Source organism: Oryctolagus cuniculus, chromosome 1 (assembly GCF_964237555.1).
Source record: "Oryctolagus cuniculus chromosome 1, mOryCun1.1, whole genome shotgun sequence".
In the NCBI taxonomy this organism is placed as follows: Eukaryota; Metazoa; Chordata; class Mammalia; order Lagomorpha; family Leporidae; genus Oryctolagus; species Oryctolagus cuniculus.
The window spans coordinates 60281970-60297935 of NC_091432.1; the positions used below are offsets into that span (position 1 = coordinate 60281970).

Genomic DNA, 15966 nt, shown 5'->3' on the forward strand with positions numbered 1-15966 from the left:
AAAGGAGGCGGGAAGCCGCAGGGACCGAGCAAATATTGACAGGCGGGGCGAGTCGGGGAGCGCGTGACGTCACTCTGGGGTGTGCGTAACGTGAGCGGAAGCGGAAGCGGCTCTGTTCGCCGCCTCTCCCACCAGCCCGATGAGCTGCAGCGGCTCCGGCGCGGACCCCGAGGCGGCGCCGGCCTCCGCCGCCTCGGCCCCGGGCCCGGCACCCCCGGTCTCGGCTCCCGCCGCGCTGCCCACCAGCACCGCCGCGGAGAACAAGGCCAGCCCCGCGGGGACAGCAGGGGGGCCTGGGGCTGGAGCCGCGGCCGGGGGCGCGGGACCCGTGGCGGCGCGGGCTGGGGAGCCCACCGAACGGCGCGGGGCGGGTGAGGGCCGGGACGGGTGAGGGTGAGGGAAGAGCCTTGGACGGGGCTTCGCGGCGGGTGAGGGTTGAGGGTACAAGGCAGATCTGCCTGGGACCCTGCGCCTGTCACCTCCGTGTCTCAGTTTGCTGGTTCTCCTCCAGCTCCGGTGTCGGCGGGCGGCGCGGCACCCCCGGAGGGGGCGATGTCTAACGGGGTTTACGTACTACCGAGCGCGGCCAACGGAGACGTGAAGCCCGTGGTGTCTAGCACGCCTCTGGTGGACTTCTTGATGCAGCTGGAGGACTATACGCCTACGGTGGGCTTCCCGCCTGAACAAGGCCATCTGGCCCGCATCCACGCCAACTTACAGCCACACCTCCGTGCTTTCCAGCGTCATCTTACATTTGCTCCCCTACTAGCTCTTGTGATTTAGTCCCTCCGCCCACCCAAACTGTGAGCTTCTTGATAGCCAGGCCTATCCTCTCTCCCTCACCCTCCTCCCACAGCCCAGCAGGGAGCAGGACTAATGCTGACAGTTGTCTCATTGATTTCTCAGATCCCAGACGCAGTGACTGGTTACTACTTGAACCGTGCTGGCTTTGAGGCCTCAGACCCACGCATGTGAGTAAACCCAGGGTAGGCTAGAGCTTTGAGTGCTTCTGCAGGTTGTTGTCCACCTCCTTCTCATACCAGTTTTTTCTCTCTAGAATTCGGCTCATCTCCCTAGCTGCCCAGAAATTCATCTCAGATATTGCCAACGATGCCCTACAGCACTGCAAAATGAAGGGCACAGCCTCTGGCAGCTCCCGGAGCAAGAGCAAGGTGTGAGGGGAGGCTCACTTAACCAGTAATTACCCTCCACAGCAGCGGAGGCTTAACTTATCCTGAGAGCCCTGTGGGGAAACTAAGTCCCAGGGGAGGTGTAAGGCTACTCAGGATCACCCACCTGGGACTTCAATCTCGGATTCCTGTGCTCAGCTGGTACTCTTCCCTCTTCCCTCAGGACCGCAAGTACACTCTAACCATGGAGGACTTGACCCCTGCCCTCAGCGAGTATGGCATCAATGTGAAGAAGCCGCACTACTTCACCTGAGCCACGCAACCTAAATGTACTTCTCTATCCCCATGTCCCCACACCAGCCTGTTTTCGTAATAAACTTTATTGTGACAGGCGGGGCTGATCCCTCCCATTCTGGGAGACACCGTGTGGCAAGTGACAAAGCTCTGAGCCCAGCCCCTTTTGGGGCCACAGTGGTAGGGATGGGGGCAGAGGATGGGCCCCATGGCTGGGGTAGTACCATGACTGGAGGCAGGGGAGGCAACCAGAGGCCTACTGCTTTGGGGAGTTACACTCCCCCAACCATGTCCTGACACCTTGGAGTTTCAGCAAGGACCTTGCAGTTCTATTTGTCCTGCATCTTCTCCAGGATAGGCACAATCATGTCAAATTTGGGTCGCTTAGCAGGGTCTTCATTCATGCAGATCTTCATGAGCTTGCACACATGGGGGGAAATACCTGGTGGGATGGTGGGCCGAAGGCCTTCCAGTGCCACCTGCGAATACAAGGAAAATTAAGATGAGCTTCAGAATTTGAGTGTGTCATACAGGAAGAGACCTCTGACCCTTGGGACAGGATTATGTATCTGAACAACTGTGGGTAGAGCTACAATTATTGTCACCACACCCATCTTTTCTGCCCCAACAGAAGGGTATGCACATCTGCTCTCACCTTCATTCCAATCTCCATATTGGAGAGGTCAGCAAAAGGTACCTCTCTTGTCACCAGTTCCCACAGAAGCACTGCAAAACTCCACATGTCTGCTGAGCGTCTGTTTGTGTCTTCAGGCTTCTTCTGCAAAGCTGGAGAGATAGGGCTTATTTGTTCCAGCTGCCTAGCCTGTCCTGTCTCTGCCTTCTTCCACTGCTACTCAGCTGGTCATTCTCTACCTCCCAATGCAATGCCCTCACCCACCTTCAGGGGCTACCCAGGCAGGTGCATACATGCGTCCAGGGCATTGGAAAGAGAACTTGACATCGGCCATGCTGATCCGGGCAGTCATGTCCTCATCAATCTGGAGAAGATAGGTATGTGGAAGGTGAGTCCTATTCTAGGTAGGCAAAGGGCTATTGGGCCTGGGCCAGGAGTGAACTTGTGGCCTCACCATTACACTACGGCTATTGAGTGCATGTCGTGGGATGAGGGGCTCTAGTGTGTGTAGGAATGCCATGCCCCTTGCCATGTCCAAAGCAAACTTCACAGCTTGGCTCTGGTCCACGACAAAATCTAAGAAGAGACAAGAGTCAAATCACTTGGAGAGGCTCATGTACCATTCCTCATCCCTATCCCAGTGAAACTCAGCATCCCTACTCACTGGTGCCTTCATGTAGTACATTGTAGAGGGATCCATATGGCATCCAGTGCGTAATGAGGGTTGGGTGAGGAGCAGGTGGAGACTGGCAGGCTCCTAGCACTGGGAGAACATTTGGATGCGAGAAAATCCTGGGAGAGGGAGAGAGTGTGGCTGAGAGCTAGTATAGAAGTCATCCCCCTCAGTGCTATTGAAGGTTCTTTGGAACCAGTAGCTTGCAGTTTAGGCCTTGCCCCACCTGAGCCGAGGACACTCCTCATTGAAGTCTCTGCTCTTCCTTGTACTCCAGTCTCGAACCTTCAGCACCTTCACCACGATGTCATTGCCCTGCCAGCGGCCCTTCCACAACTGAAGGACAGGTAGGGATTAGGAGGCTTTAATTAAGGCTGCACGTCTTTGCCCACTAACTGGAGGGAAACTTACAACAGGTGTAAAGCAGGTAACTTGAGTGCAATTAAAGAGAAAAGGGCAAGAAAGGCAGAGGTCACCTCTCCTGAATGATTCTCGTTGAGCTTCGCCAGAAAGTTGAGCTGTTTGAAGTCAATGCCAGAGTGCTTGTTCAGAGTCCCATTTCCTGAGAATTAGGGACAGGTCAGATATCCAGCATCAACCCTGACCCAGCCCGAGGAACCCATGGTAATTCTCCCTTACACCCCTCCTCCTCCAAACAGTGACTCACGGGGCCGAGTGCGGGTGGTCCCCTTCCAAAATGTGTCCTTGTATGGAATACGGTTCAGATTCTGGCCCATCTTCTCTGCCCGCTCTGGGGGGAAAAAAACCAGTCTTAGCCTGAGCTGTGGTAGGGACGGACAGGATGACAGACGCTGCGGGTGGGAGCTGGACCTCGGAGAAGCTCTCTTAGGGGTGCCTTCGCTTTGTCCACAGGCATCTCTCCATACTTGTTACAGATGCTGACAAGGGCCCCGTTAGCAACCAGATCCTGGAATGAAAAGATAGTTGTAATGAGGACCCCTGCTATTTCCCTAGCAGTCCCAGCCAACCCCCCCCCACACACACACACACAAACACACATGCTGTGTACAACCCCATAAATTATCACACAGTAGTGCTGACAGGTTAAGGGTTCCAGAGTATTCCACTCAGGATCAGAGGTTGCTTCTCACCAATCCAAGGACTCACCTCTGCCACTTGGTCTTGGCCCCAAAAGCAGGCATAGTGCAGGGGCACATTCCCATGCTCATTCACTGCATTGATGTCAGCTTTGTACTGCAACAGCTGGGCCCCATGGCCAAACAGAGAAAGGCACAGTCAGTCTAAATGAGCTCTCCGTATCAGGATGTGTGAAAAGGAAGAAGAGTATACACTTTCTACTGTATATTCCAGTGCCTGTGGTGGACCTTATATGGCATGTATATCATGTGGGTGATGGAGGGTTCATACATACCTTCTGTACAATATCACGGTGTCCATGGCTGGCAGCCAGGTGCAGGGGGGTATCATCTCCACGGTTCATCACATTGATCCGTGCGCCCCGCATGATGAGCATCTCAACCACAGCAGAGCGACCCTCTCGGCAGGCCCAGTGCAAAGGGGAGAAGCCATGATCATCCCTTTGAAAAAGGGGCAATGGTAATTGGGTTGGATGGGGCAAAGGCTTTTATTTATGAAAAAATAGTCCTATACTCTCTGGGAAGGCGTTTTTAAGGACTTCAGTTCTCGTTCAGTTCCCAAAGCTGTGCAGGTCAGCCCTCGCCCTGAGCTTCATGCCCAACCCATGACCCAGATTAGATAACCCAGTGACTCAGTTTCTTCCCTGACAGACCCTATTTCATTGTTTCTCCTGCATCCCTTTTGCAATGTCTGTTGGTCCTGTTTTTTGCTGCATCTTGTACCTCCTCCTACTGTAGCACTTGCCACACAGTATTGTAAAAATCTGTTAAGGAACTGCCTTGCCTGTTAGACTGTAAGTTTCTTGAGGGACTGACAGCAGGTCTCCAGTGCATGTTAACGGGGAAAAGGGTGTTTGTAAAAGGCAGGCCACACTTGCTGGAGGGAGCAAGCTTACTGTCTGGCTCGGGCACTGAAACCAACATCTAAAAATGGAATGGAATTAAAATGATGTTTTGGAAGGGTCTATAATGAAAAGGAGAAATGCCTTTGATTACTGATGAGACAGTTAACAAATTACCACACAAGGCAGAATTCCCCTATTTAGCAATCTCAGGTACAGTGAGAAAATGAGTATAGCTGCTTAAGAATGAAAACTGTATCGGGGTTTCTCTTTTCTCAAGGACCTGTATTTTATAAAGAAAAGTGTACAAACAACAATTGGGTGGGAGCTGGGCCTTCCTGACAGCCTGGGGCCATAAAAGGAAATTCCCTCCAGTCCCCGACTGCAGATCCAAGGGGCGGGGCTGGGGGCGGTCCGTGGTCTGGGCAGGCAGCCTCCGGATGCTTTAGTGCTGCAGTCACTTCCCCTGCGGGGGCTACAGGCGGAACCTAGAGCTCATCAGGGGTCTGAGCTCACAGCTGTACCTACAGCCCAAGGGAGGCGTGGCCTTTAATCATTTCCCCCCACAGCCTGCCTCTTCTGCTCACACAAAAATAGCTAAAAGCTTTCTCCGGATGTGGGTATCCCAGGAAGCAGTTACCACCCTGCCTATCAGTCTTGTTTCCTAGACATTTAATTTGTGCCCTGACTTAACCTCCAGCAGTCAACCCCACAGCAGGTTGAAAGCAGAGGGCAAAAGTATGGGCACAGGGTTATGCCCACCATCAGGTTGCATTACCACAGGGCCTGGGCTTTGATCTCAAGGAGGCCTACAGGGAATTAACTCCCTGCACGTTGCCACCCCTCCCATCCTCTCCCCTCAAAGTAGCACTAACATCCAGTGTCATTAATGCCATCCTTTTGCTTTTCTGCAGCAGTCTTCCAAGCTGGCAGGCCCACTGGGCAACTTTGTTTAGTCCCTTGTTTCCTCATCAGCAAATAGTAACAGCACTGTTTCACCTTTTGAGAATTATGTGGAGAAAATGGAACAGATGAAATATTAAGGAGAAATCTGTATAGAGCCTAATGAGAATCACTGAAGCCTAGACTTCTGACGATAGGTGATCCTCACCTCTGAAACCTAAGAACTAAAGTCTCCCAACCTTAAGAATTTTTTTTTTTTTTGACAGAGTGGACAGTGAGAGAGAGAGAGACAGAGAGAAAGGTCTTTCTTTGCCGTTGGTTCACCCTCCAATGGCCGCCGTGGCCGGCGCGCTGCGGCCGGCGCACCGCGCTGATCCGATGGCAGGAGCCAGGAGCCAGGTGCTTTTCCTGGTCTCCCATGGGGTGCAGGGCCCAAGCACCTGGGCCATCCTCCACTGTACTCCCCGGCCACAGCAGAGAGCTGGCCTGGAAGAGGGGCAACCGGGACAGAATCCGGCACCCCAATCAGGACTAGAACCCGGTGTGCCGGCGCTGCTAGGTGGAGGATTAGCCTAGTGAGCCGCGGCGCCGGCTGTAAAATATTAAATGAAAAAATAAAAATCCACCACCCTGAATCACGATCAGTGCTGCTTTTCTTGCCTTCTAACTCAGCCAACCTTAAAGAACTTATCTACATTTACTTTCTCTATTTCCTCACCTCCCATTCAATTCAATGGCAAGTCTGCCACTTGGAAGGCAGAGAGTCTGTCTGATTTTGTGACATTAGCACCCAGGACACAAGATGTTAAGTATAGTTCGTTAAAAGGGAAACCTAATGTGATCAGGGGCCTTCACCTGCCAACCCTCTGAGATTATCAGGCTTCCTAACTGTAAAGCCAATGGCTACTCTGAAATGCTCATGTTCCTTGACCTATCAGCCTATGCTAGTGTTGACCACCCCCCCTTCATGAAAACATTTATCTTATAAGCTTTAATCACATATTTTCTGTTCTTTCTTCAACTTCTGGTTGCTCCATTTCTCTGCCTCAGGCTTTTTATTCCCTGCCCTCTTGTCTTCCACTCTTCTGAGGCACTCATCTTCACTTTCCTGACTTCAGGTTATCATCCACTTGCTAATATCTCCCAAATCTGCGTCTCCAAACCAGGGCTCATGCCTGAACTCCAAATCTGCATGACAACCTACTCAACATTTCCACCTTGCTGTGTTGTCACCTTAACTGTCTCTTGTCTAGAATAAAACCCCTTGTCCATCTCAGTAAGAGCAACCACCATCTATCAGGTGCCCAAACCAGAACCACAGTCATCACCTTTAACCTTCCTGACTTCCCACAAGTCCACTAATTCTTCGTCCTAAAGGTTTCTGGAATCTGATCACTCCTCTTTTTTACCTGCCCCGATTCCAGCACAAGGATTATCACTTGTAGAATGGACTAGGCAACTGGCTCCTTTCCACCTGCATCCTAAAATATTTAACAAATGTATCCTCTCATCATCCCACTATGTTAAAACCTTTCTGTTAGAATGAACGCCTTATTATAGCCTGAATATGCCTACCTGATCCGATCCAGCCCTCTCCAGCCTTATCTTCTGTGCTTGTTCACTTGCACCCAGTGCCTCAGCCCATAGAGTTCTATCCTCCAGCCAATTTACTGGCACCTTTTGCTCTGTCTTGCCTTCTAGCCTTTACACATGCTGTGCACTGAAAAGCTCTCTGCTGTCTCTGCCTGCAAAACTCAGTAATCAAGATTCAGCTCAAACACTGCTCCCTCTGTGGAGCCCCTCTGCCCCAGACAGGCTGTGGTTCACACTCATCACTCATCACACTGGATGGCAAAGTGAGCCGCACCCACTAGACGTGAGCACCCCACGTAGCGGAGAGGAGATCTCTAGCCCTCCTCTCACCCACCAGCGGCTTCTGCTCACCCCTGGTTGAGGTCGTTCTCGGTGTTGTCCAGCCACAGGCGCACGGCAACCGCGTTGCCCTCCCGGCACTGAGTGAAAATGTCGTCCATAGCACGTCCCGGCGCTGAGTCCCCGGGGTTGGGGAAGCCTGCGGACTGTGAGGACCCAGGGAAATGGATGAACCTCAATCTTTGTCCGCTACAGGAAATAAGTTTTGGAGATCTGGGTGGGGGCTGGGCGCTGCGTCTCTGGCTAGTTGGGGGTCTGTGGAGGAGTTCCGAGCAGCGAGATGAGCCTGGGCGCGAGAGAAAGGCGGGTCCCGACAGGACAGGGAGTGATGAAGAAGTGGTATGGTATCTCCTGAGCGGATGTCACAGACCAGGCACCGGGACCCACTAACGGGCTGGGGGAGGGGGAGGTACAAGTTCCGTCTACCCTGGGGAGGAGGAGATCGGGGTCCTTTTCGGGGATTGCCTCCGTTCCCTACTTAGAACTCGTGCAAAGTGAGGGGTGATCGGTTGGCTGGGCCTCACTCTTGGGCAGGGGCCGCGGGTCCTCCCGCACTCACTCACCGGGACTCGGGCTGGAGGCGCCTTCTCCGGGGAACTCCCGTCCGGCCGCGCCCGCTGACCGGCCCCGCCCCGCCCCTGGCCCTCTAGGGCCAGCGCGGGCCTCCTTCCCTTCCTATCTCCTCCCTTGCCCTTCTAGCCCGCTAGTGTCCAAATCTCGATGGTTTCTGCGCGGCGCCGGCCGTTCTAGCCACATAGGGCTTTCACTCTTTGGTTTCCGGATCCGATCGGATCTGGGCGCTTTACCTCCTGGGTAAGCGCTCTGCACGTGGAGAGGCGAGTGGGCTTCGGGACCCTGCGCCGCAGCCCGCATGTTCGAGGAGCCTGAGTGGGCCGAGGCGGCCCCAGTAGCTACAGGCCTAAGGCCCGTGATCTCACGGCCTCGGCCGGCGCCACCTTCGCAAATCAAGGTGAGTGGCTCCCGCCGCGCAGGGTCAATGGGAGCTGTTTCGGATCCCAGATCGGAGCAAGCCTGGAGGCACTGACTCAAAGATCCTAGTAGTTCCAAAAGAAAATGACGCTGGAGTTGAGAGAGAGGCAGCGAACAGAAGTTGGTGAGGTGAAGAGGGTTCCTTGGATATACATGCAAAGGCCCTGGGGCAAGGGAATGTGTTCTGTTAGAATCACACAAAAAAGTGAGCCTTGGTTGAAGCACAGGGTGCAGATGAGAAGGGATGTTGTTGAAAAGGCAGGATTCTAAAAGTTTTGTGTATGTTGAGGGTAGAGGGACGTCGGTGAAGTGTTCCCAGCAGTTAATTCTCCAGGTTTGCATTCAGTGGTTATTCACTGCGGTGCGGATTGGAGAGAGGAAGTGACAGTGAATGGTTGTCAGTCTCGCTGTTCAGCGGATGGTAGGGGGGAACTGAGAACCTTCAAGGACCAGCCAGCAGGACTTCAACCCAGGGTCAGCCTCCCAGACGGCAGAGCTGCTTCTCTGAGCCCCTGATTGAAAGGCTGCTGTGCCTCCTCAGCCTCCAGCGTGGACTCCGCCGTCCTCGTTCCCTCTCTGTCATCCCTTCAGCCCACAGCCACAGTCCAGGCCGCCCACCTTTCTGTCTGTCTGCAGCCCCTTCGGCTTGTTTTCTACGCTGCAGCTAGAGGCATACGTAGCACCCACGAGCATGACATCCTGTGTTCAGAAGCCTTCCTGTCTCTAACAGAAAAGTGTCAGCTGGAGGCACGGCTGGGCTGGGCAGTTCAACTCCTAGTCTCTAGCCTTGGCCCCCTTGCTTCCTCCACCAGGCGCCGCCCCCTCCCCTCCCCTGAAGGAGGTAGAGTGGGTGGTGTCTATCCTCCAGTCTCCCAAAGCTCGGGATGGTGTCGTGAAAGTTCTTCCAGGTCTGGCTGGCCTCGTGGCAAGGTAATTCGGCTGACTTGGAAGAATCCAGATGCCTCTGCCATCATCTGAATCAGGTCCCGTTTTCCCTTTCTTATGCAACAGGCTTCATCCATTCTCCTCGTCCCCTCGTCTCATCCCTTGTTTTCCTCCAGGGTCCCAAGCGCCGCCAGCTCTTGGCTACATTACGGGCCTTGGAAGCAGCATCTCTTTCCCAGCAAGCCCCCAGCCTACCTGACAGTGACTCTGAGGAGGAGGTGGAAAGGAAGAAAAAGCAACCTAAAAGGACATCGTTTGCCAGGGCCTCTGTTGAATCAGGGGACAGAAGGAAGAAGAAATGTCGAAAGCAGGGCCCTCCTTGCCGTGACTCTGAGGGAGAGGAAGTAGAAAGAAAGAAAAAGGTCGGCAAGCGGGGTCTTGTTGGCAGTGACTCTGCTGAGGAACAGAGAAAGAGGAAATGCCAGAACCCAGCCCAGCACCTGAACAGTGTTGACCAAACAGGTACCATTTGGTGTATATATATGTGTGGGAGAGGAGGTCTCCTGGTTCTGCATGCAACAGAGGGTGCCCTGCCACCATTAGGGTTGGAATTAGGCAATAAGAAGTGCTTTTAGGGGCAGGCACCGTGGCTCACTTGGTTAATCCTCTGCCTGCAGCGCTGGCATCCCATATGCGCGCCGGTTCTAGTCCCAGTTGCTCCTCTTCCAGTCCAGCTCTCTGCTGTAGCCTGGGAGGGCAGTCAAAGATGGCCCAAGTGCTTGGGCCCCTGCACCCACATGGGAGACCAGGAGGAAGCTCCTAGCTCCTGGCTTCGGATCGACGCAGGGCTGGCCATTGTGGGCATTTGGGGAGTGAACCAACAGAAGGAAGATTTTTCTCTCTGTCTCTCTCACTGCCTATAGCTCTACCTGTCAAATAAAGAAGAAGTACTTTTATCTGGACCACAGTCGTCTTTGTCTCAAAGATGAGGACAAAGACGATGACCAAGTCTCTGAATTTAGGGGATTTTTTTTTAAAGATTTTATTTATTTACTTGAGAGGCAGAATTACAGACAGTGAGAGGGAGACAGAAAGGTCTTCCATCTGCTGATTCACTCCCCAAATGGCCGCAATGGCCAGAGCTGCGCCAGTCTGGAGCCAGGAGCCAGGAGCTAGGAGTTTCTTCTGGGTCTCCCACATGGGTGTAGGGCCCAAGGGCTTGGGTCATCTCTACTGCTTTCCCAGGCCATAGCAGAGAGATGGATTGGAAGAGGAGCAGCCAGGACTTGATCCGGTGCCCATATAGGATGCTGGTGCTGCAGGCGGAGGATTAACCCACTGCACCACAGGGCCAGCCCCTTAGGGGATCTTATTCCAAATACACCATCTCCCTTTCTGCAGATTCCCAAATCCAGAAGAGTAGTGCTACAAATGGGCCACCCAAGTCAAGCCCTGAGTCCTCTTGCCCTAAACCCTCCCATACCTTGACTCGAAAGCAGTGGCGGAACCGGCAAAAGAACAAGCGGAGGCACAAGAACAAGTTTCGGCCAGCTCAGGCTCCAGACCAGGTTCCAGCTGAGGCCCCCACAGAGGAGACAGAGGTACCTTCTGTTTCCAAGCCAGACAGCCACGAGGCTCGTGCTGAGGCCCTCCGAGCCCGCATGGCGCAGAGGCTAGACGGGGCCCGATTTCGCTACCTCAATGAACAACTTTACTCAACGCCCAGCAGTGCTGCGCAACGCCTCTTCCAGGAAGACCCTGAGGCTTTTCTCCTCTACCACCGTGGCTTCCAGAGCCAAGTGAAGAAGTGGCCACTGCATCCAGTGGACCGCATTGCCAGGGATCTTCGCCATCGGTGAATGGGGGTTGGGCACTGAGGAGCAATGTGGGTCAGTCCTGGGCCCATGCCTGACCAGTTTGTGACTCCTGCCTTCCGCTCCCAGGCCTGCATCCCTAGTGGTGGCTGACTTTGGTTGTGGGGATTGCCGCCTGGCCTCAAGTATCCGGAACCCTGTGCACTGTTTTGACTTGGCCTCTCTGGACCCCAGGGTCACTGTGTGTGACATGGCGCAGGTAAGCCCCTCTGTGTAGCTGGCCTCTGCTCTAGGCCCATATACTAACCTGTAACCCTTCCAGCCCTAGCCCTCAGTGCTGGCTTTCTCCTTCGCACAATGTGTTTCAACCCACAGGTGCCTCTAGAGGACGAGTCAGTGGACGTGGCTGTGTTTTGCCTTTCACTGATGGGAACTAACATCAGGGACTTCTTAGAAGAGGCAAATCGAGTACTGAAACCAGGGTAGGAGTCCCCAGGCCCCAGATGCATGTTATGTGTGTGCATGTGTGAGTCTGCGTTTTAACGTAGAACTTCTCCTTCACAGGGGTCTCCTGAAAGTGGCTGAGGTCAGCAGCCGCTTTGAAGATGTTCGGAACTTTCTGGGGGCTGTGAGCAAACTGGGCTTCAAGGTCATCTCCAAGGTGAGAGTCCTGAGAGATCTGTCCCTATTGTCTGATGTGTGACCCTTTTCAGGGTGATGGTACTCAGGAAGGAGCCCATAGGCACAGGACAGCAAGTGTTCCCTGGGGCACACTTCACAGTGGAGCCCTGGGAAGCTTTCTGGGCAGGGCCAGGACATGGTGGGAGGTGTTCTGAGGAGTTAGTGCGAGGATTTGGAGCTCACTGGGTCTTTTCTGCCCCTAGGACCTGAGCAACAGCCACTTCTTCCTGTTTGATTTTCAAAAAACTGGGCCTCCTCGGGTAGGGCCCAAGGCACAGCTCTCAGGACTGAAGCTTCAGCCGTGTCTCTACAAGCGCAGGTGACCTGGACGCCCGTTGGAAGGAGAGGCAGGGCTCAGACTCCAGGCTCAGGATGGTGAAGACTCTCAAGCAAGGTGGTGAGCCAAGACCGCACTCCCTCTGGCCTATGAGCAAAGTGTGATAACACCGTGGCTCAGCTCAGCCCCAGTGAAGTCTTCTTAGAAGCATAATGTGACTTTGGCTAGCTAAAGAATAAGGAGTTTATTATGAGAACCTGGAGCTGTCCGGGAATCATGTGTCACCTTAGGTAGCATGAAAACTGGACTGTCTGGAGATCAGGGATCTCTGGGTTTTACTCCTCTTTCCAATTCTCTAAAGCCACGTAGCTTCTATTTGTTCTGTTTCCATCTGCTCAAGCCCTCAAGGCCGCAGACAGGCAGCTCTTGCTTCTAGGCAGTTCCAATCCGGGCTCACCACTTAGAGCTGGGGTCACTTAATCTCTGAATATCATATTCTTCATTTGGAACATGGTATAATTCCTGTCTTAGAAGGCTGTGTTGGTTAACTGAGGAAATCTATGGCCAGGGCTGGAAACATAGGAGGTGCTCAATAAACTAGCTATGGCTGTTACATATTGTAATCCTTGTTCTTTGAAGACCTTCCCTAAGCTGGGTTGGAGGTTGAAGGGTGAAAAATAGATTTGTTGACTAAGAAAGATTGTAAGAGAATTCAGGAACAGGCTCATTTCATCCACTACGTGGAGACTTTTTTTTTCCTTTCATTTTTTATTTGAAAGGCAAAGAGCAGAGATCTTCCATCCTCTAGTTCACTCTTCAAATGCCCACAGAAGCTGGGACTGGTCTGCACTGAAGCCAGGGGCCCAGAACTCAACTCAGGTCTCCAAATTGGGTGGTAAGTTCCCAAGTCCTTGAGCTGTTCCCTGCTGTCTCCTAGGGTGCACATTAGCACAAAGCTGGAATCAGAAGCAGAGTCCTGGGACTCAAACCCAGGCACTCTGAGAGACTTTTTTAATGGGTTCCAAGCTGTCCTTATAGATGGGCAGGAAGGGAACTGGGTCTCTGTTCAGAAACAACAACTGGTTGATACCCTGTTGGGATGGGAGATTGGTAGGCTCAGACTGGGATATCCTCGGCAAACTATAGGCAAAGAAGCCTGTGCTGGGGCGAAATAAGCTAGGATGGTAGATCCTATGCTTCCCCTGGAAGGCATCTGCCATAGACCTGGGTACAAAGATACAGCCTCTTTCACCTATTTTCACAAACAAGACTTAAGAAGACAAAACTTCCAGACAGTTGGGTGTCTCCAATAAGGGAGAGAAATTTTGAAACAGGGAGAGAAATTTTGAAACAGGCTGTAGGCTAGAAGGTATGTTTGGAGGTTGAGCTGTGAACCATTCAGCAGGCACTGCATATTGCCTTTGCATGTGCTATTCTTAATACTTGCCTGATTGGCGAAGTTTATTTGTCTTTCCAAGAAGCCTAGAAGTACTACATGAAGAGTGCTACTTTAGCATGTAAATATTTAGTTGTCATTGCTTTGGGCATTTGGCTGTAACCTGCTCAAGCCATCTTTGAATTCCTAGAGCTTATTACATGAAATAAAGCCAGTGTACTTTTCACCTAGGGAGGGATCAGGAACAACATGGTCCAGCTGAATGGAATTGATGAGGTCATAGGTGCTATAGAAACCCAGGTTCAGGGCTGGTGTTGTGGTGCAGCAGGTTGGGATGCTGCCTTTGATCCCAGGATCCCATATGAGTGCCAGTTCAAGTCCCAGCCACTCCACTTCCTATCCATCTCCCTCCTCATGTGCCTAGGAAAGCAATGGAAGATGGCACAAGTGCTTGGGTCCTGCCATCCACATGGAGACCTGGATAAAGCTCCTGGCTTCTGACTTCGACCTGGCCGTTGGGGCTATTTGGGGGGCGAACCAACAGATAGAGCATCTCTCTCTCTCTCTCTCTTCCTCCCTCTTCCTCTCTCCCTGTAACTCAGCCTTTCAAATAAATAAATAAATACATCTTTAGAAAACAAAAAATGAAAACCAGGTTCAAGGCACAAGATGAGGGCACTGTGGACTAATGATGATGGAAGAAGTGGGATGTTGAGGGTGAGACAAAGGAAACCGAAATAAATCTCAGATTTCTGGCTTGAGCAGCTAAGTCAGCTGATGATGCTGTTCAGAGCATGGGACTTTAGGTGCTTGTTAGATGCTCATTTGAAAGTTGGACATACATGAGATGTAAGCTGAAGATTTGGGAATTTAGCCTAGAGGTGGTAATTGAAGTCTTAGAAATAGAGGAGATAAGGGGAGGAGAAAATGGCTCAGAATGGTATTCTGGGGAACATTGGATGGGCAAAGGAAAAACAAACCAGTAAAAGTGACAGGAGATAAGAAGATTGAGCCAGAGATAGAAGAATAAAACCAAAAAAGTGGCTCTTTTTATTTATTTATTTATTTATTTTTAAAGACATTTATTTATTTGAAAGAGCTACAGAAAAGGAGAAGCAGAGGCAGAGAGAGAGAGAGAGGTCTTACATCCACTGGTTGACTCCCTAAATGGCTGCAATGGCCAGGGCTGGGCCAGGCCAAAACCAGGAGCTAGGAGCTTCTTCCAGGTGTCCTTAGTGGTTGCAGGAGTGCTAGCTCATGGGCCATCTTCCACTGCTTTCCCAGGAGCATTAGCAGGGAGCTGGGTCAGAAGTGGAGCAATTGGAACTCAAACCGGCACCATGTGGGATGCCAGTATCGCAGGCGGCGGCTTTACCCACTATGCACAGCACTGATCCCAAGAGTAGCTTTTTCATATGAGAAGAATGGGCAGGTAGTCAGCTGTCCAATGGTGTTGAGAGATTTGAATTTACAGTATTATTTTCCTGAACTTGTAGTTATACTCACTAACTCAATGGTGTGGTTATCTCTACTTGCTCAGGAATCTAGGAGTAGTTGTGGAAGAGGTGAGCACTAAGGGATCATCCAGAATTCATTCATGCAATGGAAATGAAAGGATGGTGAGCAAGGGAGCTTCAGGCAATTAGCAAGTCAGTGATGGTTAAGCAGGATTGTGGACTTTTGTGGGACAGGAAGGAGACAGACAGACAGTAGTAGGCTGTTGAGAGTAATTGAGCAAGTGAGTTGAGAGGATGAGAGACTATGTCAGAAGTTGGAATGCCTGAATTAACTCTGGAAGCAGAGAAACTCCAGATGATGGCCAAGTCTAGGGTAAGTGCCTGACAGGCATGCAAAGGAGGTTGCCTGGAGATTGGTTAATGGTCTGCAGGATCAAGTATTGGAAGGAATTGTCTTCGTGGACTTGTAAGTTCTCCAGAGCGATGGCAGAAGTTGATGGTGGAGTAGGTGCCAGCCTTGAGTGGAGCAGGGATGGATGTGGGAGGAGCCAGACGATTTGCAGACAAAGGAAGGGAGAGGCGGGATGGCAAGAATTTCAAGAGCAGAGAGATTTACACAGCCTACCAGAAAGAGCTCCATGTGGGGTGTGACGGGAGGCAGGGAAGCAGAGCTGGCAGCCAAGCAGTCCACATCAGATGCCCCGACAGCTCTCTTTCTGCAGACTGCTAGGATTCAAAGAGCTTACTGGGAAGACCTTACTGTTGTGGCAGCTTCAAGAGGGGGAGGCAGGCCACAAAGTCCAAGCAGTGTGTTACAGCAGAGTCTGTTTCTGTAGGACACAGATCACCTCTTACACCTTGTGTTCTTTCCCAAAGGTTATTTCTATTCTTAGATCTTCATTGATTTTTCTGTTTTATGATCGTGCTTAGCAAGACAGTT

The 15966-nt window shown here is 52.0% G+C and overlaps 3 protein-coding genes across 3 annotated transcripts; 2 read left to right on the forward strand and 1 right to left on the reverse strand.

The window, feature by feature from the left end:
- Nucleotides 1–102: 102 nt before the first annotated feature.
- TAF10 (TATA-box binding protein associated factor 10) lies at nt 103–1520 on the forward strand. Its single transcript, XM_002708769.5, has 5 exons — nt 103–371; nt 512–666; nt 907–971; nt 1058–1172; nt 1354–1520. Exons 1-5 carry the CDS (start codon nt 140–142, stop codon nt 1441–1443), a joined length of 657 nt encoding a protein of 218 aa, XP_002708815.1. The 5' UTR covers nt 103–139; the 3' UTR covers nt 1444–1520.
- On the reverse strand, nt 1495–7666 carry ILK (integrin linked kinase). The gene is made up of 12 exons (XM_002708766.5): nt 7539–7666; nt 4125–4290; nt 3860–3955; nt 3563–3659; nt 3399–3482; nt 3208–3293; nt 2958–3067; nt 2723–2850; nt 2513–2634; nt 2323–2422; nt 2080–2210; nt 1495–1903 (listed from the first exon to the last, which is right to left on the reverse strand). Exons 1-12 carry the CDS (start codon nt 7625–7627, stop codon nt 1754–1756), a joined length of 1359 nt encoding a protein of 452 aa, XP_002708812.1. The 5' UTR covers nt 7628–7666; the 3' UTR covers nt 1495–1753.
- A 549-nt stretch (nt 7667–8215) lies between these two features.
- Nucleotides 8216–12786, forward strand: RRP8 (ribosomal RNA processing 8). Its single transcript, XM_002708764.5, has 7 exons — nt 8216–8496; nt 9578–9923; nt 10803–11256; nt 11345–11474; nt 11591–11697; nt 11780–11876; nt 12100–12786. The coding sequence occupies exons 1-7, from the start codon at nt 8398–8400 to the stop codon at nt 12217–12219; spliced, it is 1353 nt and encodes a 450-aa protein (XP_002708810.1). The 5' UTR covers nt 8216–8397; the 3' UTR covers nt 12220–12786.
- The last annotated feature ends 3180 nt before the right edge of the window (nt 12787–15966 follow it).